At 40.8% G+C, this 22546-nt stretch overlaps 1 protein-coding gene across 1 annotated transcript in view; it reads right to left on the bottom strand.

The window, feature by feature from the left end:
* FLT1 (fms related receptor tyrosine kinase 1) overlaps window positions 1–22546 on the bottom strand; it is a 70419-nt gene that overhangs the window by 7802 nt on the left and 40071 nt on the right. Inside the window, exons 7-12 of the mRNA XM_077298288.1 lie at window positions 21877–22048; window positions 21263–21380; window positions 14508–14677; window positions 14249–14405; window positions 6095–6212; window positions 2345–2453 (exon numbers count right to left, since the gene is read on the bottom strand). Coding sequence (XP_077154403.1) covers window positions 2345–2453; window positions 6095–6212; window positions 14249–14405; window positions 14508–14677; window positions 21263–21380; window positions 21877–22048 — 844 coding nt within the window. The remainder of the gene's footprint in view (window positions 1–2344; window positions 2454–6094; window positions 6213–14248; window positions 14406–14507; window positions 14678–21262; window positions 21381–21876; window positions 22049–22546) is intronic.

Here is a 22546-nt window from a genome sequence, read left to right as displayed (position 1 = left end):
CCGTGGCGGCTCAGTTCTTGCGGTGTCGGCATTCGCTCTCCCCGAGGCTGTGATGCGGTGTTGTGGCACATGATGCCCGGCGCCCTATCAGCGCTGGCGTCACTGTATCCACCTTCAGACAAACTGAACATCAAGAGGAATTCCAGGTTGCAGTTGATCCCTGGCTTCCTCTTCGTGTTCAGTTCATACAAAGGCAGAGACAATGACGCCAGTGCCGATTGGGTACCGGCGTCACTTTTCATAACACCGCATCATAGCCGCGGGGAGAGCGCGTGCCGACACTGGAAGAACGGAGTCAGCACAGGAGGTTATTATAGGCTTTATTATTTTATCGGGGCCGAACATTTAGTTTAAGAAGGGACTGTCCTAGTAGTGGACAACACTTATAAAAGCTCAATGGAACTAAGACCGTGCTGTAAACTAGTTAGACAGGTGGTCCTAGGCGGTTTCTCCAGGCCTGCTGCCTTAATTTGACAGGTCTCTGCCATAGGCAGGGGACAGGAGGCAAAAGCTGCCAGAGACCCTCCTGTCGGACGGCTCATGAAACTGTTTTTCTCTGAAACACCGTAGCATTTCCGAGTCAAACCTACCTGGCTGGGTTCATACAGTCAGTTCCCGATACCTGCTGCACACGGATTGGGCAGCGTGTACCAGCTGTCAGATTCACTTTAAAGCTCAGTTTGCTCTTTTATCAGTCTGCAAGCTTATGGATTACTAAGGATTGAAACAAGACAACTCCTTTACCGTATCTATAATGCACCTTTGCATGGTTTCAGCCTTGGTATCTGTTCGTTCTGGCATAACATGCTTATTGAATCTGATTTTTACATGCAAACCATAAATGGTACGCGACTTGCATTGAAGTCTAAGAGCCAAAGTCGCCTGAGAGTTTTGACCAAAGATCAAACAGTATTGAACTAATTGTGAATGACCCATCTACATAGGTGACAGGTCACCAGGAGACTCCATACACAATCTTTAGAATTTTCAAGTCTGGTGACCAGTGTTACTGTGTAGTCCAAGTCTTAAAGAGACCAGATCCAAAATGGCCAGTTTTTGCTCTTATTTTATTCCGCTGCTCCCGCATGCTGACGTTCTTTTTTTGTTTGTTTTTTAAATCTGGCATAAGATTCCAGATTTATGCGCCTTTTTATCTTGTCCTAATTTTAATGGTCTTTACCAAGAGAGCAGAGGATTCTACCTGTCTTTAGACTGCTGTTAGTAACGTCCCCTCCGTAAAGATCGTAAAAATCAAAATTAACTGTAAAACATAAAGCAGATTGTAAAAAAAAATGCTCAGAGGAGGAGCAGGAATAAAATAACAGCAAAAACTGGACACTTTTGATCTGGTGACAGACTTCGTTAAACAGCTGAGTGCTCGTTCACTGATGGCAAAATAACAACTTAACAATGCAGTGGATTGAAAAGTGGACTCCAAAGTATATTGGAAAGTTCCATAACTTTTTCATAGTGTCTAGGCATTTTTGGGAATCAATGATAAACCCCTTGTAGAACATTTTGGATACATGGTGGACGTTTCTGGACTCAGGACAAATAATGTACAGCAAAAATAAAAGAATCCATTTGCTTCAAGTTCCTACACCTTAAGCCTGAGATCAATGTGACGCTCAGCTGCACGGCCGCCACAGTGATATATAATAGTTTTATTTACTTAAGTGATTTGAAACTTCCTGTGGAATTCGCTCCCAGGTTTCCTGATGGAAGATGCTGTTTATCTTTGCCAAGGGCCACCAGGAATCTCAAAATAAAATGTAGTTTTGTGACATTGGGAAGCCAAGGAGATAAGGCTGCTCTGTTCCTGTTTCACCCTAGGTAATTGCAAACACACCCACAGTCCTGCTGTCTGCCAGCAATCGGACAAGAAAGGACCTTTCACAGGTTACTCCAGTTTGATGTACTTGGACCGCAGTGAATGCTTCAGACGGTGAACAATTCGGCCAAGTTTTACCTCCCTGTCCTATTGTGAGTCTTGACTTATACAACTCTCAGACAGATTGTTACATGACCACCTACAAAGGCACGTCCTGCAGCCCATGCTGAGGTAGAGGAGTCCAGTCAAAACATCAATATCCAGCGGAAAACAGCAATTTGGAGTCTAAAGGAAAACCTCCAACTATTGGTACCAAGTGGGAAAACATGCCGATGTGAGACGTGAAGCGTAAGAGCATCTCCCCCACGTCCAAATATTTTTTTTTTTTTAGTCATCGTAAATTAGTCAATAATAAAAGTAATAAAATATAAAAGGAAAAACTGAACAAGATTAAATTTGCTTCATTAAATATTAGAATTTGAAATTATAATAATATTAGGAAAGCGCTCTTACCAGTGACATAAAAATGTATATCTCTTCTTTCATTTCCTAATTTATTGGCGGCAGTGCAGGCATAGACACCAGAGGCCGACGCATCATCTACAACAAGTGTCCCAGCGGTCTGAAAAAAAGAAAAAGAAAAAGTCAGATTCTCCTCTATTAACTGTTAAACCATTTATTTTGCAAGTCAATGATTTAGTGTGCACATTTAAAGGGGTTGTCTGGTATTAGGCTATACGTCTGCAGTCACTCTATGTGACTGCAGACTTGTGAATCCTCAAATCGCGTGAACTGCGAGCTGTGAGGAATCTCTGGTGCCGGGAGCAGGTAGTCATGTGACCACAGGTAGGTGTTGTGCATACTTCCGGCTACATTCCAGCTAGACATGCCCTGCTTCACTCATGCCTGGCCTCACCAATCTAGTCGGCAAATGACCGCATGTATAAAAATCACCTACGGTCACATGCCCCTAGCGCCGGCACCAGAGAATCCTCACAGCACGCAGTGTATCCGATGTGAGGATTTACAAGTCTGCAGTCACATTTTGTCTTACAAATACTGAGGTAAATAAATTTACCAACTACTCAACGTGTACATGTGGTCTAAAAGGGGTTTTCCTACGAACAAAGTGCACTTCAATCAGTAGATCTTGGAATAATAATAATGTCCACAATTGGATGTGTTTAAATAAAATGTTCCTGTGCTGAGATAATCTTATAAATGTGCCCCTGCTGTGTACTGTGTAATGGCCATGTCTGACCATACAGGAACTTGGTCTGATCTTACCTCATCGTCTGAGCAGGGGAGAAAGGAAAAGAGTATACAGACAGGACAGAACAGGATCACAGCTGATTATTTCTGTAAGGAAAAACATTTCACTGCTTGGTTGAAAACTTCTTTTACCTCACAGAAAAAAACAGCTGCGATCCCGTGCTGTAATATCTGTATATTCTCTTTAGCATCCTCCCCTGCTCAGGAGCTGTGGTACAATCAGACAATGTCCCTGTACGGTCAGACACGGCCATTACACAGTACACAGCAGGGGCACATTTATAAGATTATCTCAGCACAGGAACATTTTTTTTAACACATTCAATTGTGGAGTTTATTTTTATTCTATGATCGATTGACTAAAATGCACTTTGTTTATGAAAAAATCCCTTTATAGGTCTTTACAGGAGCCAGTGAAGGGCAGAAATAGATGGAAAAAAAGTAAGTGGGAAGGTGCACTGATGTGCTCGGCCACACCAGGGGTGCACTGATCTGCTCGGCCACACCAGGGGTGCACCGAGCAACTGTGCTTGGTTTGAACAGTCATTGTGTGCTAATAGACTCCTTTAAGTTCCCTTCTTCTCGGGTTATCTCTACTTTAAAACCTATAATACAAATTATTAGAAAAATATATCAGTGCTACGATAGAGCCTGTATTGAAAGGCTTTAAGATTTGGGGTTAAATGCAGTTATCTGAGCCTTCTGTAAAACTGCTGCAGGAAACCTAAAGCGGCTTTTCCCAGTTTACAACCAGAGACAGGAAATAGAATAAAAGAGAAATAAATTAGATATTAATAAAATAATCCTGTGCTATACAAGAATAAAGGAGAGTATTAAATGGTGAATATATAAGAAAAACATAATAATGGTCGATCTACGTATAGTCACTGTCGAAGAGCATTATCATGAAGCACGTTCATGGTTAAAGTCACATTATGACCCTCAGAGTTCTAAACAAGACATGTGGAAGAGAAGAAGGGAAGTACAGACGTTCTATGGATGACACACAATACACTTCTCGTCACGTACCCACCGGACACTAAAAATAGCCAGGCAAAAAGTGAGAAGATTGATACAGATATGAGACGTGCGAATATAAGTGTTCGGGGTGTGGGAACGTAGTCATTAAAGACAAGTGGAAGTTGATATATTAGAGGTAAGTACAACACTTGTGTCGTTGACTGTTTCAATGATCCTCTCCATTTCGCAATGTGAGCACAGAAAGTACTCAGAGGAAATCTCAATAGCTGTCATTCCTGTAAGACCTTAATGAGTTAGTCATAATAGGACACATTTCCCGTCCTTCACCTGCTCCGGTCCAAATTTTATTCTGGCACAATACACACAGAAAGGGTCAAAAATTCAAAGCATATCATAGATGTTTCCAAAACCCAAAGGAATAAGATTAAGAACGAATATAGTACACTTAAGAAGGAAATGTTTGCTCTCCTGATGTGCCTGTTTTAAAAATTTTTTGTATTTTTATGTCAACGTGTTACTAGCGGGGGGGAAACGGGGGTTCCCTACTATAGTATGATACTGGCCAATCAGTTTTTCAGGTTTTGTGTAAAAGCTACGGGAAATGATAACACCCAGGTATCATTTTATTCCTAAATTTACAGGCGGAATGATAGAGGAATGGTGCAACAGCATTGGACAAAACAATTCGACATGTTACAGCAGACAAGTCTTTTCTAAGTAGAAGTTTACATAGATCTTAGCAGTGTGCTGACCACCGAGGCAGGTGTACAGGTTATAGGTAGAGATTCAAAGCAAATCAAATTTGTGTTGAATTTTTAGGAATTCGCTGAACTCTGTGTTTTTGAACAATTTACAATTAGCTTTGCACAAATCATCTAAAGTGACCGTCGGCATTTTACACATTGCAGGTTTCTATCTGCCAGGGAAGGATCTCACAACCTCGAGCAAGACTGGGTGAGCTTCTCTATAAAGCTTGGTGGCTATCAGATCACGTGAGAGAGCTCAACTAATCTGAAAGGACTATCATAGCCTGTATAAAAGCAGCAGCAGGAAAGGCAGCAGCCATTTTCTAGTGAATCTGAATAGTTAGAGGACTTCACAGCTCACAGCTGTGCCACAGAGATAGGGAGAGAATGCACACACTGATCCTCTTCACTATTGTGCTGTCACACACAATATCTATGAAACATATGTGAACCTGCTCACCCTGAACAAAGCTTCCAACAGTGTCTGGCACGGAAACACGCCTCGTGCCCGGTGTACAAAAGCAGTAATCCAAGAAAAAGAGTTTTCCAAGTAGTTTTCTTTTAAAATATTTATAAACTTTATTCCAAAAGTAGTAAAAGTGACAATCCCCGGTACAGCCAAACAATATATGAATTTTTCTACGCGTTTCAGACCAAAACTAAGTCCTTACTCATGGATGAAACCAGTAAGGAACATGTTTTGTTTTTAAACAAGGTATGTTCCTTACAAGTTTAATCCATGAAAAAGGACTTAGTTTTGGTCTGAAACACGTAGGGAAAATTCATATATTGTTTGGCTGTACCGGGGATTGTCACTTTTACTACTTTTGGAATAAAGCTTATAAATATTTTTAATTTGGAAATCACTTGGAAAGCTCTTTTTCTTGGATTACCGCTTTTGTACACCGGGCAGGAGTTGTGTTTCTGTACCAGACACCGTTGGAAGCCTCGTTCAGGATGAGATAGATAGTGTGCGCCAGCACAGTAGTGAAGATTAGTGTGTGAGGAAAGGAGAATAGTGTCTTACAGCTTTTTCAGGGAAGTTGGAGGCTTTCCAGTACCTGATTCTGTGCAAATCGATTTTTTTTCAAATCAAATTTCTTGCGAAAATTTTGCAAAGCTGTTGTATTCAAATTTGGAAAGATTCGCTCACCTCTAGTTATAGGCAGGCGATTAAATAATTAGAAATAGAATCACTTTTTTTTGTTGTATTACTTTCATTTGAAAAATAATCTCTATTAAACTAAATATATTGGTTTATTACCTTGTTCCTCCCCTCGATCAGACGTGTACGTTCTGTGATGCTATAAATCTTATTTCCCATGCTACTGCTGTTTTTTCCAACAATAAGAGGAACTGAGCTGTCAGAGTGGAAATCACACCTGTTAGAGAAAAAAAAAAAGAATAAGTCACATTCTGGGCACATAATTAGAATGTCTAAGTCAATGAGCAGGTCTTTAATTACTGAAAGGTTTCTTTTAATTAACGGACCTCGTTTACATGGTCAGTTGTCACTTAACAAACTTTGTATGAATGAATAGTACAAATAAATAAATAACTAAATAAACAATATAAAAAACGTTTTAATGTATGTTATCACAGAAATATGCTTCTTTCCCAACTTATGAGCCACTCCTTGCCCCCACCTTCGCCTTCTCAATTTGAGTTTTTCCCAAATTGATAGGCTAATTACAGGGATCAGCTGGACGTGAAACTAGATGACATGTTCAATTACTCTATAGCACCACCACAGGGTAAACAAAGCATTACACATTCCTTGTGGAAACGAACTATTTTTGTAATACAAAAATGTACCTAGTCCCCAGAGGGAAGCATGATTCTTTCTCCACGTATGAGCCACTCTCTACCCCCCATATTCGCCTCCGCAACTCATGAGTCTCTGACAAACAGCTCAAATCCGTGTTTATCAAAGCAAGATGGAGGTGTCAGTTTGCATCTCCTACTATACTCTATGGACAGGGTATGGGGGAGAGTAAGGAGTACTCAGTACGTTAAAAGACCGGTCAGACACAGGTATATCCAGCTACAGCATCAAATAACTATTTTAGTTAACTCCAGGGCTGGACTCACAGCCACACAGCTCAATACTGCTGTATAATGTTCTGCATGCTGCTGTTGCTCCTCTCTGTTTGTTAAAGAAAAAATACCAGGAAATACCCTCTATTTCCTTGTACATATTGTTACAATTCAAGTTTTTCCCAAATTGATAGGCTAATTACAGGGATCAGCTGCACGTGAAACAATTATTCTATAGCACCTGCACAGGGGAAAATAATATTACACAGTAGAAACATTGGACTATTTGTATAATACAAAATGTACCTAGTCCCCGAAGGGAGAAATGCCATTTGTTACTGCTCTCTGCTCTGGGTGGTATAAAAGGTTCTTCAGAGGGGAATCTATGAACTTAAAATTCCATATCAGAATGTTTAAAAAAATGGGTCTTGTAAACCAACAATCCTTTAAATAGAAAACTCCTTTTGGAGTAGTTGTTCTACACTAGTGTGGGAGAAGTAGATTATATTCTATGCACCAAGGCTTCTCTGAATATATATTCAGTATCTGGGTATTCACTGTTGGAGGAATGAGATTATTCTGATTCTTCAAGGTTCCCATTGCTTTTTATGGGATACCTTCACATCTGTAATGTTTGTGTTATTATTTCTATGCATTCTTGCAAACAGATAGTATTTTACTACGCTCATTGAGTTGTGGCATTTTTATGTCACTATATGTTGAATGCATTAAACTTTTGCAATAAGAAAAAAATCCTGGATTTAACATTAAGAAGCATAAAAAACAAAAATGTATAAACTCCTTAAAAGCTAAAAGTACAAAATCAGAAATGGGAAGTAATAGAATTAGTGGAAGTGCAAGTTATATGTGATGTCACCAGGAAGGGTTGGTCTGAGATAGGTTTCACGTATGAGCAGAATGAGCTGGTTTTTTTTCCAACACTGTCACATCAAACCATTAGTCAGCAGCAATCCAGCTCAGGGTGTTAAATCAATCAGAGTTGATTTTACAAAGTCATAACTATTGCCAGATATCATAAGGAGTGTGCTGGAATATTTCTAGGCTGAAGATGGAACAGTGGCACATACATGAGACCATGATCATCCTGATACCATGTATCCTTATGCCCAGAAACGTTCCAGAGAGGTCATGACCTCCTTCAAGGTCTACCATATCTCCACCCACTTATTCCCAAAATTTAAGGCTGATCCACCCAGGAACAGTCACAAAAACTGCCATGCTAGAATAAACTTACATGGCTAGTGTGGAAAACAGGTAGTGACCATGCAAGAGTTGGCAAACCTCCCTGGAACCTCCAAAGCCTTTGTAAACAGCAACAGTAGGGCTATAACTAGAGTGGTTATAGATTCTGGAGGTCTCTCTGGCCCCTATGAGAAGTCTAATACCTTTAAATACCCATGATAGTTGGAGACCATGTTGAAGAATTTGCATTGGGGCCCATAAGCTTCAAGTTTAGCCACTCGATAAGAAATATGTGGGAAGTAAGACTTCACATTATGTTCCTCCTGAGTATCTTGCCTTGTCTTGAGTGTTTTATTAACTGGATTTTCATTTTTACATCCTAAACCATGGAAACACAACAATAATTACACAAGTTATTGTCCTTGTAGATCCATTATTGCTTTCCATTCCGAAAAGGTCAAGAAAGTCATAGACCTCATTATACTTCGAAGGATGCCCAAGCCACCGAATTCCTTCCTTGCTGCAAAGTCTTTCTGGGTTAAGAATATTTTGAAAGGGAGGAAAGTGGCTTGGGATTTGGATTATTTATTCTTGACTTTCCAACAGCCTGTCCTTGACCAAAGTCTTGTGTTTTTCTTTCTCTTTGCCATGAATGAGGAGGGATAGACTTTAACAGAAGTCATCATTTCTATTTTAATATTATAAACCAAGAAGGAGATGAGGAGGAGGAAGACGGCCATAAATCTGGCAGTACACAGTAGCAGGAAGTCGAGAGCCCCTGCAATTATTTTTTCAAAGTTCTTCGAGCAATTCCACACTTCCACCAGGAATTCACGTGTTAACCCTTTGATGAGAAGGACACTGTGAATCTTCTAATTATTTGTTTTTTTCACTTATATAGTCCATAAAAAGCTGTTCGATTCCATTGAACCTTATCGTTGGACTGTGTTGGGTGGTCATAAAGGTTATCCCTTGACTGTAATACATTGCGCTTCCTGGTTAGCTCTTCTTCGCTGCAAGGGTTAATGCATGATTGGGGGATATAACGCGACCCTTAAGAATACATAAAGCTTTTAAGGATGTAAATTGTGCCATGTTTGAAGATGCAAAGATAACAGCAGTGCTGGGAACGGTCTTGTATTGGGGAGGAAGCCAAACAAGAAGAGGAAAGCAGCATACGCTCTTGATTTCGCACAGGAAGCTCCGAACACCTCCTGCCAAAGGGAGATAAGACGGCTCCCATGGCCTATTCTGGACCAAGCCACTGTTATCAACCTTTAGCTGTAACACTGTCCTCGAGATACTTCACTCAGTTCACTCCCTGTGTTCTCAGCCATTTTTAAAAGCTGCTGCCATTTCTAGAAAGCATGCCAAACACAATAGAACGATATAATTATAACTGCTGAATGAAAAGCTTTTCCGGGGCAAGCGTGTATTACATGACATTTGTCTATAGTACTCGTGCGCCGTTATAAATGAGCTGAGTGATCGAGCCGTGGTGAACAGTGCGTCGTTCACAATGATGGGCACACTCACTACGATTCCTCCCACCAGGGATGTTGGATAAAACCGCATATCACTTACAGTATAAAAAAAATCTCCTACCTGTGGCTCCAGGGACCCAATGTAAAATCTACAAAAGCCCCCAAACTGTTTCACCACATTTAAAGGGGAAAAGGACTATTTGGGCTCCGTAATCTCCAAGACAGGTTGCACATGCAACATTTGCACCCACTATAGTTACACCCCTTCCAAATACTTTTAGGAATAGATCAGTCAAGCGAATTGAGGCAAACTGAATTCTTCTCAAAATTTTTCCAAAAATTCTGATTCATCCGAATAAGAATTTTTCACTCTTTGATTTTTTGCAACGTTTTGCTGGTTTTTACAGGGAATGGAAGGGGGTTATGAAATTTTTTTTAAAAACTAAACTCTCCCGGCCTTCACCTGTCCTGCCGCATCGCAGCGCTTTGAGCTGGTCGTCTTCTTTGGTCCAGCTTCTACAATTTTTTAATCCATTCCTGCGCCTGGCCATCTATGGCGTATTCCTGCTCCCAGCATCTTTGGTGCCTCCTGAGTTGACAAAGTCCCATGTTAAGTTGTCGCAAATCAAGAGTCATTGCAGGAAGCTGAAAAGATAGCGGGTGCTGGAATTCTCTGAAGATGGCCTAGTGAGCGGGGCTGCACGGTGGGACACATAAGGGCCAAGTGAGTATATATTTTTAAACTATATTTACCATGCTCTATGACCTGGAGAGACTCAGAGCATAATAATACATATTGGATGTGTATCAAATACCATGGACACAAAACAAATTTCCAGCAGAAATTTGAGCGAATCTGCTATTACAATTTTTGCAGATTCGCTCATCAATACTTTTAAGAATATGATCTGTTACAAAATGCACATTTTCTGGGACATTAAATAATCATGTCATAACAGAGGTCTGAAATAAATATATACAACGGCATAGTTGGAGGAAGGCATGTGCCTGGGGTACCACTTGCCAAAGAGGGTGTGGGGGTTTACACACAGATATATATATATAGAGTATATATGTATATATATATATATATATATATATATATATATATATATATACATACACACAATAAAAATAATAATACAAAATGCTACTTTTATAATTATTTTTATTTATTTATATTAGTAGTATTACATTATGAATTGAAAAGGTATCTTAGTTCTCAAATTTCAAGGTAAATGACCATAGTTTCAGCACCGTAGACAGCCACTTGCCTGATAAGAATTCGCTTTCTTGCTAAACAAAGTACAATGCCATTTATTTATCATATTAAAATTGTGCAATTATTAGGATTTTTTTTTGCTCAGGAGAAAATATCTTCTAGAATTAGTTTTTTTTCTACTTTTAGTGCCTAAAAAGCAGTTCCCAAATATAGCATTATTAGATGTTAATTTCCTAATAATAATATGCAATGATAATATTTGTAATAACTCAAAAAAATTTGTCCAAAGTTGCATATATATATTTTTTCAGAAATTTACAATATATTCTATATAAAATATACATTTTAACTGGGTGATGCTCTTAAAAAAAGCTCTTTAGTTTTTTACATATGCATAGAATTTCGGAAACGTTATTATTGATGACCTATCCTTAGGATAACATCAATATCAGATCAGTGTGGGATCTAATTCTAGGAATCCCACTGATTAGCTGACTCAAGGGGCAGTAACGCACAGCTCTATACATTGCCTAGTGGCCATGACTGGTACTGCAAGCTCCCTTACACTTCAATGAGACCTTGTCGTACCATTCATAGCCACTGCACAATTGCATCATACTGCACCCCAGCCATTCTCGAGCAGTTGATTGGTCAGCAAGCTGGGAGTTTGACACCCACTGATGCAGTATTGATGATAGCTTATTAATATTAAATCCCAAGAAAACCCCTTTAAATTATAAGATTAATTGCTCCTACATTAGGGGCTTACTGCATTCATGCATACAATGTAGTTGGGTCATTTCCGATTTCTTGTGATTTCTCACCCAATGTACAGACTACCCTGTGCCATAAACAGCACCTAGTCTCTGAGGCCAAGGCCTTAGGAATTGGACATTTTTATTTACCTCTATATTTGTATTACTGGAATGCTTGCCCTGGTTAAATGAAGCAGATGTAATAATATTTTATTTCTACTATCTACTATTAGATCCCCGGGAGGCCTCTGGAAAATGAAATATTGTTTCCTGTTGTTGTAATTTTTTTGTTTTGTTTATATAATATTGGAAAAAGAACGATTATATAATGAATTACAGGAGTTTTAGTTACAAAAAAATAAAAATAAAAATAAATAAAACTACAAAAAAAAATTATTTTCTCAGCCGTACATATTAAAACCAGATGGTGAATTGTGCAAGGAAGTTTTTTTTTGTTTTTTACTTAACATCAAATTCCAGTCGGGACTTAAGGGCTTAATATTCCATTATAAGGCTTTGTCTGAGTAATGAGAAAAATAACCACAGCGAGTCTCCATCTTGATCATAGTCAGCAAGGAACTTTACAAATATTTACTCAATATTGTAGTTTCCTCAATATGTGTGTATGGTGGAGAACGCATATTGTATCGTATCTTGGTGCTCATGTAATAAAACCTCATATATGTCAGTGGCGCTTCACGATGTGGACCCCAACATAGGAGACAAGACTTAATCTATCAAAATGGTTTTCCAGTGGGGAAATAATTTAGGCAAAGAAATGAAGAAAATATACAAAATAATCCATACTTGCCCTCATCGACATTCTGATGCTGACCAGGTCTCCTACAGATCTCTTCTTCCAGATCCCTTCTTAACCTACAGGAAATGCTGCTTAACCAAATACTGGTAAAGGTGGGTCCTCGCTGCAGCTAGTCATTGACTAAGTGGGCATTTCCTGTGTGTTGAGACGGCACCAGAAAGAAGAGGCTCTTTTGGGGCCCGGACAGCTTTGGAAGGGGAGAAGCGTGGGATTGGTAAAGTGACTATCACTTCTCTTGTTCTTTAGACAATGTAAGGTGGCTCTGTCAGTGCTCGTCTGGCAGTTCTAAAATGACTACTACGAACAGGCTTGGCGCAAGCTACTCCATTTTGCAGAGCCTTAGGGTAGCCTTGGTCTTTATCCTTTAACACCTATACAGGGATCTGGGCAAGGGCTACACAGTCGGTTGCTGTTCGGTGGTACAAAATGGCAAGAAGGATAGTCAGGTAGTTGGGTCAAAACCAAGATGGCAGCAAGGTACAAAATCCTCAATAAAAACCCGAGGTCAAAACAGGAAAACACAAATACAGCACAGGAGGAGAAACCACAGATCTAAATCAATGAAGCACAAAGCTACATCTGGCAGCTTCCAGCAGTAAGCTGGAAGCTTTAGTAGGGTGTGGTACTCTGCAGTTGACTGGAGTAGGTAGCTGCTGATACTTCCACTTGCACAGCAAACACACCCATACTGTCAGACTAGACAGCACTGTAGGTTCCAGCCACCCAAATCTAAGTGCCTGGACAAAGCACACCATCCAGAGCTTCTGGTTCCAACAACTCTTCTAACACCAGTGCCGCCTGCAAAATGAATACAGTAGAACCTGGTGACAGAAGTAAACATCGCATTAGCAGGTCCTGGTGGAAGTGTGACCAATAACTCAAACACATGGATCTCATATCCATGTTGTACAAATCCATGTTATGGTGTGAATACATTGCTATCGGCCTATACTTTTCCTTCTTACATCTTTCTCCATCCATGTATGAAGGACACAAACATTCAAACGAATCACGATATCGTCTGCTAATATAAAGGAAAATATTGGGCATCATATGCCAAAACACGGAGGGTTTGCAATTCTGTATTAAGGAGTAGGGTTGAGCGAAACGGATCGGTCAATTTCATAAGTCGCCGACTTTCGGCAAAGTCGGGTTTCGTGAAACCCGAGCCGATCCCAGTGTGGGATCGGCCATGCGGTCGGCGATCTTCGCGCTTTCATATGACACTTTAACCGCCATTTTTTCAGCCAGTGAAGGAGTGTGGGCAGCGTGATGACATAGGTCTCGTCTAGCTTTCTGCGGCATCACAGGGGGTGGGGGTATAAATGCCATCTTACCGTTTTGGATAGCGATTTACACAGTCCGAGGAATGGAGAGAGAGAGAGAGAGAGAGATCCCCATTGACTTGCATTGGGTTTCGTGTTTCGGTCGGCCCCCCCGACTTTTCACAATAATCGGCCGATTTCACACGATCTGACTTTTGAGAAAGTCGGGTTTCACAAAACCCGACTTGATCCTAAAAAAGTAAAAGTCGCTCAACCCTATTAAGGAGCTATATAGACTTGGTGTGACAGTGTTGGCTCAGTGAAGACAGCTCATGCATGTTCATAAGAGCTTAGATAGGTTGTCCCACTAAGTGTTGCACTTGGTGTTTCCAACAACCCCATAGGCACTGAATGGAGCGGAGCACTGATTGGACAGCCATTCCATTTACACTCTTCCTCAACATAGTTGTGTAGTGAGGAGGAATGGAGGCTCATGAACCCTCTTCTAGTGATCAGCGGGGATCCTATCAGTGAGGGACCCAGGGATCAGACACTAATTGCAATCTATTTTCGAACTAGATGATGATGAAAGTATCTTCACAGACTCTTATAAATATCATTTATCTACCTACCTTGAGTCAAAGTGGTTTCGCGTGCATGGATGCCATGTCCATGTTATTCTGGGCGGTGGAACTCCATATACTGTACATGTCAGTGTTTGCCTGCTGCCCAGTGTGTAGGGTTGTGGTTCTAGAATTGTCATAGAATTCTCATAAATTTGTGGCTTTACTGTAAAATAGAAGAAAAATTGAGATATTACTCTTGATCAGAGCAGGAGCCCATTGACCAGTACCTTAAGTGATGAAAAAACAAAAAAGGCAATCAACGTACCATTAACTATGAGGCTCATGGTAACATTTTTGAAAAGATTCCACTGTTTCAGTTTCAATGACACTGTGTATTCTCCTGCATCTTCTTCAGCAACATCCTTTATAGTTAAGACATCATTGTGTATTATGTACCGTGCGCACTTGTCTGCCGCCAATAAGTTATTTTTCCACCTATGACAGAAAGTGGACACATTTGGTAAAGAGCCGAAACGTTTCTCATATCATAAAAATTAATTGCAACGGTGATAAATTTGTAGCCCACAAAGTTGGACTCTCACGCTGAATGACTTATTCACAGATTATCCTTGTTGGCATTCTTCAAGCTCCATTGGTTTTTGATGGCAAAAACTGCACTACTATTCTTACCATAAAAAAATGCCAAAATCTTTAATGTGTGAACTTTTACACTTTACACCTAAACTAACTTATAGTCCAACTCAGTTTTTTTTGTTTTTCTGTAATCTCTTGTACTTTCTGAGCTAACTATTCCCTCTGCACAGCTTCCAATGGATGTGTGTCTCAGTTGAGGTCCTGTCCTATTCTGCCCTTATTCACATTGACGTTGTTTGACACAAAGCACAAACAGTCTGTCTCTATGATGAGAAACATGTTTGTGATTTGGGGAGACCTGAGGGCAAGTCTTACCTTGGGTTCTCTGGCTTAGAGCAGGAAGATAAGACTCTGCCTACAGTCCCGCCCCCGGAGCATTAACTGCAAACTTCTAACACTGATTACACAAGAACCACAAGACCTGACACTGATTACACAAGAACCACAAGACCTAACACTGATTAAACAAGAACCACAAGACCTAACACTGATTACACAAGAACCACAAGACGGATTTCTTCACCTCAGTTATCATTTTAAGCAGTTTAACACTGCCAACCTGACAGTGCCTGTAGTTTACTTAGCAAAATCCTGTTGACAGGTTTACTTTAATGACTAGAGAGGTTAAAAAACTCATACCAAATAGTTTTCATGCATTTCTACAATGCCGAATGACTCAATGGGCAATAAAATTGTAAAACACGATTGTACGCTGATTTGAGCATGTTGCACATGGATGTTATAAATTATCCTATTTCTTTAATACAAACATTATGTTTCTCTGTTCTACTACAACAAAATGCTCTATTAATAGCCGAGTTTAACCACCCAGGCGACCCTCATTCTACTGATAGAACTTACAAACTCCGAAAAAAAACATAACTCCGTATATTTTTAGAACATGGAATTCGGAACATTTGTGAAAAATAAATTTCTTATTTTCACACAAATCCTCTTCTTAACCCCTAATATTATGACCCCTGCGTTCATTCCATGGGAAATAACTCACGTGGATGACTAAGCATAAATTTAGATTCTTAGACTTTTTTTTTTGTGGGATCTATATATAATCATATTTAACACATTTTGTTCCTGTGGGCACAGGAATATCTCAAGGAATAGCTACAAGAGATTTCAGTTTTACCTTGGTGAAACGTAAAGGTTTCAAGGCTTCACAAATCTTAGGGTACCGTCTCACAGTGGCACTTTGGTCGCTACGATGGCACGATCCGTGACGTTCCAGCGATATCCATACGATATCGCTGTGTCTGACACGCAGCGGCGATCAGGGACCCCGCTGAGAATCGTACGTCGTAGCAGATCGTTTGGAACTTTATTTCGTCGCTGGATCTCCCGCTGTCATCGCTGGATCGGTGTGTGTGACAGCGATCCAGCGATGTGTTCGCTTGTAACCAGGGTAAACATCGGGTTACTAAGCGCAGGGCCACGCTTAGTAACCCGATGTTTACCCTGGTTACCATCGGAAATGTAAAAAAAAAAAAACAGTACATACTCACATTCCGGTGTCACGTCCCTCGCCTTCAGCTTCCCGCACTGACTGTGAGCGCCGGCCGTAAAGCACAGCGGTGACGTCACCGCTGCGCTCTGCTTTTACTTTACGGCCGGCACTTACACAGTCAGTGCGGGAAGCTGAAGGCGAGGGACGTGACACCGGAATGTGAGTATGTACTGGTTTTTTTTTTTACATTACGATGGTAACCAGGGTAAACATCGGGTTACTAAGCGCGGCCCTGCGCTTAGTAACCCGATGTTTACCCTGGTTACCCGGGGACTTCGGCATCGTTGGTCGCTGGAGAGCTGTCTGTGTGACAGCTCCCCAGCGACCACACAACGACTTACCAACGATCACGGCCAGGTCGTATCGCTGGTCGTGATCGTTGGTAAATCGTTTAGTGTAACGGTACCCTAAGGTATGTAGTTTGTTGGCTTAAAGGATTTGTCTACTTTGGACACGTCTGGTTTGTTAGGGCTAGAAGAAGATAAGCTGACCACAGGACATTTTGATGTTGGTACCCCCAGCAATCAGTTGTGGAGCCACGTGTTTTATTTCTCTACAGTGCCACTGCTGGTAAAACAAAGAATTACACCGTTGTAATTGAAATAAATAGGCTACACTGATATCCTGGGTCATCCAGGAACTTTGCAATGTGTTAAAATCTGGAAAATAAATCCTCAAAAACCCTCAAACATTATAACAATTTAAAGGGGTTGTCTCATCATATTAAATGGGTAAAATTGCAAAGTGCTTGTAAAACCAAGAATCTATGTGGTTTTCCTCTTACTAATGATACTCTCCATTCTCAACAATGGAAGGGATTTAAATTTTATTATTTACTACTTATTCCCTATATTACTGGCCACCGCTACAATCTAACAGTGGTGCCAGTCTCCTAAACAAGGAGCGTAGCACTGACAAGCTCTTTTTTATAGAGTTTGTAAGCACTGCTCTGAAACTTGCCGGGTCCCACCAACTTGAGTGTCCCTGTTCTGTTCTGGTGCTGCAGATGCAAAGCTGCCTCAGCTTGAAGCATCAAAGAGTGCACAGGTTGGTCCTTGGCTCAAACTGTCAATCATCAGGAGTGCACTGTCCCATGGGAAGCAAGAATTCGGGAGGTTGGGGAGTGGCACGCACTTAAAGACACAACATAAGATAAACACTTTAATATATAGTGATTAAAGGAGCTGGGAAACAAAGGCACCAAAATGGTGGAATCCCCTCCAGAGAATTGTTAATTTGTCCTACAAATAATGCTTGGGACCCTTAAAGGGGTGGTCTGAATAACAACTTAATTTTCATCCTAAATCCCAATTTATTTAATAATATAATCTAGTAAATTTTCTAATATACTTTGATTAAAAGTCCCTATCCTTCCCTAACTACACTATCGAACTTCTTTTCTTTTTTTTTTTTACAACTTCCTTTTTTGATGATGCTTTGTTTGATAATCTCAATGCATGCTGAGTGGCAACTGCCCCTTCCCTGAAATGTCATCAGTGACACTTGTTTCAAGGGCTGGGCTAGTCCCTACTCTGTCACTGTGTTATATGCACAAAAACAGTGCGCTCTCTCGCCAGCGCAGGTCAGTATTAACAAGTTGGCAAAAGAGGGTGTTGTAAGATGAACACCCGACTTGCAGAGACCAGCGCTCCCCATGCAAGTGACGTCATTTGCAAGGACTGCGCTGGTTTCCGCAAACCAAGGTATCCATCTTACAACACACACTGACAGTGCACTCTGTTGCCGACTCGGTACTGCTAATCTGAGCTGGCAAGAACGCACTGCAAATTACACAGTGACAGAGCATGGACGAGCCCAGCCCCTGGAATAGGCATCACAGATGACTCTTCATTTCAGGTAGGGGGTAGCAGCTATATTGTGGACCACCCATTTAAGGTGGGATTATCTAAAGATTATCTGCCATAGTTTAGACTTCTTCTTCTGATGTCTCACATGAGATACAGTCCAATACAATAAGGAGAAATGTGGTTTTCCCAAAGGAACTCATGAAGTCAAACGCAAAGAAGGGAGTGGACAGGTAAGTATCTATGAACAATAAGGTTCTGGGATACTTATCCCACGTTGGGCACAAGAGAGACCTTGCTATAAAGCCACGAAAAGCACTTAAATTTCAATTATGAAAAGGGACAGGAAAAACATCATTAATTGTTCCGGGCTAATAGAATGATGAGAACTGGAATACCTTCACTGTAGCAAAACCTTATGGGAAACACGAGTCCATGACCCTGGAGCATGATTAACATTTGATTGTCTTCCTCTACTATTTTAGGAACAGAAAGTATGGAGGCAATTCCCCTTCACTTTTTTGTTTTCCTAATTGGATCTGTCACGCAAACCTTTGTTCCAGGTTTCATACATCAGGCCGGTTGGGTGCCGCTCAGCTGCCGATAGCATTGTTTATTAAAGGTGTTTGCATCTTATTTTTCGATTTCAAAAATATTCCACATTACTGCCAAGAACTGACTACAATAGTTCATTTAGGTAAGCCGCAAGAAGAATGGGTGCACAATACCAATGACGAAGGTTCAAGGGCTAAAAATAATCTTGATGAGTATTTTATCAATCGACTATTTTCATATTCCAGGGCTCCAAAGTGTCATGATGTTGTGTGTGAACTATGGCAAAATTATGCTCCTAAGGGGTATAAAGTTGCAACCACCTGTGCGAGGCTCGGTGTAGTATTGTGTTATTTTTTACAGTGCACTCCGCTGGACGTATATGTTTTAGTTGCAAAAAACTGCATTCAGACGTAGACATAGTCAAAATGTAGTAAAAAAAAATGTTCTTTTGAAATACATTTTGTTAAAAGGGTTTTCCAGGACTATTTCTTTTTTTAACCATTAGCCCAAGAACTAACCGGTTAACTACCAGGCCAATTTCTGCAGCTACGAATGGCAGCTTCTCTTCTGCTATGCTCTGTTGACGGGGCGTCACTAGCGACAATATGCTGATTGACCGCTGGCTCTCTGCTGCTTAACTGCAGGGAGCCGGCTGACCACATGATGTCAGCAGTCACAGAGCAGCCTGAAAAGTGAACAGCTGCTTTGTTAACATGGAGCAGCCATAAAGTATGTTCTCATACAATTTAATGAAGATATCTCTATTAGCCTCTATCGATCTCATTCAGCCAGGATTGCACCATCCAATGTCTACTTCTGGCCTGCTCAGTGGATATCCTGCACATTACTGCGCCGATAGCTGTGAAGGATTTTTTGTGACTACCTTTTCATTGGATCCTATTGACTTGTGTTGGGCTGTGATTTACCTAGCACACTTTGTCCGCATGGCTTGTGTCATGGCCAAAGTTACCATACAGCTCTAGCCTTATATACAAAAACTCTGCCCGCCGTAAACCATTCTCCATTTTCTCTGCTTATCAGGACACTTCCTCCCATCAAATGGAGCATTTCATGTAAATTTCAATACCATAAATGTACAGGTCACTGCTTCCTACATAATCAGCAAAATCATCTCCTGTGATCATTTCTGCAATCTGATTGGCTACTGTGTGTTCTATCTCCGCCTACTTTAAAGCAGGGGCATAAAGTTTCAGTGTTGGGGGCGGGGTTATACAGAGCTCAGCATTCAGAGAGCTGTGGCAGAAAAAACAGGGATTTTATAAAAACCAAAGCAAGCAGCCCAGTAACTGATGAATCACTGGAATCGGGGTCTCTACCTCATGCTGCAAAAACCTGGTGACAGATTCCCTTTAAGGCTGTCATAAGTCTGATTTTCTATAACTTTTTGGAAGCCCTGATTGCTTTTGTGATTAAAGGGAGCATTCAAAAATGAAAAAACAATGCATTCCATAAAAATATCTGGTACTTGTTACTGTGTGTTTTGAAGTTAGAAAAGAAACTTGGCAAAGTGGCATTAGGAAAAATAGTTGAATCAGCATGTCCTACAACAGAAAAAAGGCCGAAGTGTAAATATAGTCTGGCAATCGCTGCTAAAGGACATGACTCATTGAGAGGAAAGCCCGAAGTGGTGTCTATTCATAAGCTATACCGGCCAAATTGCTCCATATTACAGGGGAAATCAGGGTAACCCACCATGCCTGCGACATGATTCCCAGAATACCACAAATTAGGGCTCATGTATGGCTGAGCAGAACCTCTATGGCAGCACAAGGAGCCCAAAATGGAGCTAAACGTGCTCCATAAGCTACAGCATCCCAACAGACTCCCATATGGCATTGTATTATGGAGCCGTATGGAAGCACACAGAGGTGCATTATGGCCAGACAGGTTTTTTTGGGTGCTTAAGTTACTTAAAGGGAATGTGTCATCAGGTTTCTGCTACCTCATCTGAGAGCAGCATAATGTAGAAAAAGAGACCCCGATTCCAACGATGTATCACTTAGTTTACTGGGTATGCAACTCTTCAGAGAGGAAGAGGATTATAACTCTAGTTTGAGAGTTCGAGAGTTCTAGTCCTCTTTTTCTATAAAAAAGAAATTTGCATATTTAATTTCCTAGAAGAGCATTGCATGGCTTACAAGCCTCCTCACACTGGCATGCCAGGCATGTCACTCTCCACAAGGTTAGTTTACTGGGTGCAGCAGTTGTGACACCATCAGAGTTAATAGATGTAGCATGTTTCAGAGCTCAGAAAGCTAATCCCGCCCCCACCACAGCTTTCTGTGCACATTGTCTATTGAAAGTGAGCTGCTTATCTGAGGAGGGGGCGTGGCCACCTGAGCATCAGTCCCAGTAGTCATTATCTCCTGCTGATAAAACCTTCATTGTATGAAAGCAACAACACTCAGCCTAAATAAGTGACGCATCCCTGAAATCTGTGTCTCAGCCGCTACCCGTTGTTGTCCTCGGATTACATAGCAAAAACCTGCTGACAGATTCCCTTTAATATTGGAATACTCTACTTACCATGTAATTTCGGGAGGAGGAAATGCTCTCACTTTAACAGCAATGCGGTAAAATTTCTGACCCACCACAGCTTCTAATACACCTGTCCTTCGAGGTTTAACATTTATGTACGGAGCAGCTGCAAAACCAATAAAGGAGAAAAAAACCCCATTAAAAGTCAGTAGGTCTCATTTCTTAAATAAAATGGGCTATGAAAAATACATTGGAAACATGGTTCAAGGGCGCCATTTAAAATCTTCTCTACAGTCCCCAGTCCAGAAGGATTTCAATCCAGCAGCGTTTCACAGTTATACATACCTGGCTGCCATCACACAGCCAGGCTTTGATTCATGCTGCCCGCTGTTCGAGCAGCAAGAATCTAATAACGGGGTCTCTTTATACGGGGGATTCAGGAATCCCATGTAGACAAGTTATATACACCAGGAAGGCTGCAGGCAATAATACAATTATGTGTATTGCACCCATTACAGTGGTCGAGCATGTATTGCATGGAGAGGATAGGTCCACTAGAGCAAGAGACACTCTTTTTAGCAGCTCCATTCAAAAAGGTCATATAGGCAAAGTGTCTTTATTTTTTAGTAACTTTTTTATTGCAATATTACAGAAGATCTCACCGTGAACACGAACTGTTGTATTGACGGATTTGGTTGACGGCCCGTTTTTCGCAGTGCAGGTATACAAGCCTTGGTCAATGCTCCTTACTTTGTGAATAAATAACATGCTGAACACCACGGCTTCAGAGTCTAAAATAATCCTCTTTATTATGGAGCCCAGTCTGCCGAATTTCTAGAAAAAAAGGTACTGTCGTTATAAACGTGCGCAGTGGGAATCTGCGCCATCGCTTTACTCTATTTACAGTACAGGTTACGTGTTATTCTATTCTTTATGGTTATTTGTACCCTTGTTACACGTGATTACTTTATAGCATTTGTTTTATATTATTTTATATAGACATAAAAAAATACATAAAAAACATAAACTGATATATTTTGTGTTTTGGAGGTGCAGATACTCTATTTCCACATTAGCTGAAGACATTTCTTTTGGTTCGCACATGGCAAAATATTGACGCAGCGCTTCAATATCCGTCCAGTGCACAGTAGTTGGGTCTCGTCATCCGTGAGATCCTGACTAACCGGATTAAGTGATGGCTCTACACACACGGGTGCGGGGGCCTTACTGTCTGCCAGTGATTTGGCTCCTAATCGCCATCGCCTGTTTGCTTACTAAAGCCTGGACCCTAATGTGCTCTGCTGTACAATACTCATTGCATATTAAGAAAGT

Source organism: Ranitomeya variabilis, chromosome 3, assembly GCF_051348905.1.
Source record: "Ranitomeya variabilis isolate aRanVar5 chromosome 3, aRanVar5.hap1, whole genome shotgun sequence".
In the NCBI taxonomy this organism is placed as follows: domain Eukaryota; kingdom Metazoa; phylum Chordata; class Amphibia; order Anura; family Dendrobatidae; genus Ranitomeya; species Ranitomeya variabilis.
Note: the sequence above shows the minus strand (reverse complement) of the source record. Positions and strands in the feature narration are given on the sequence as shown.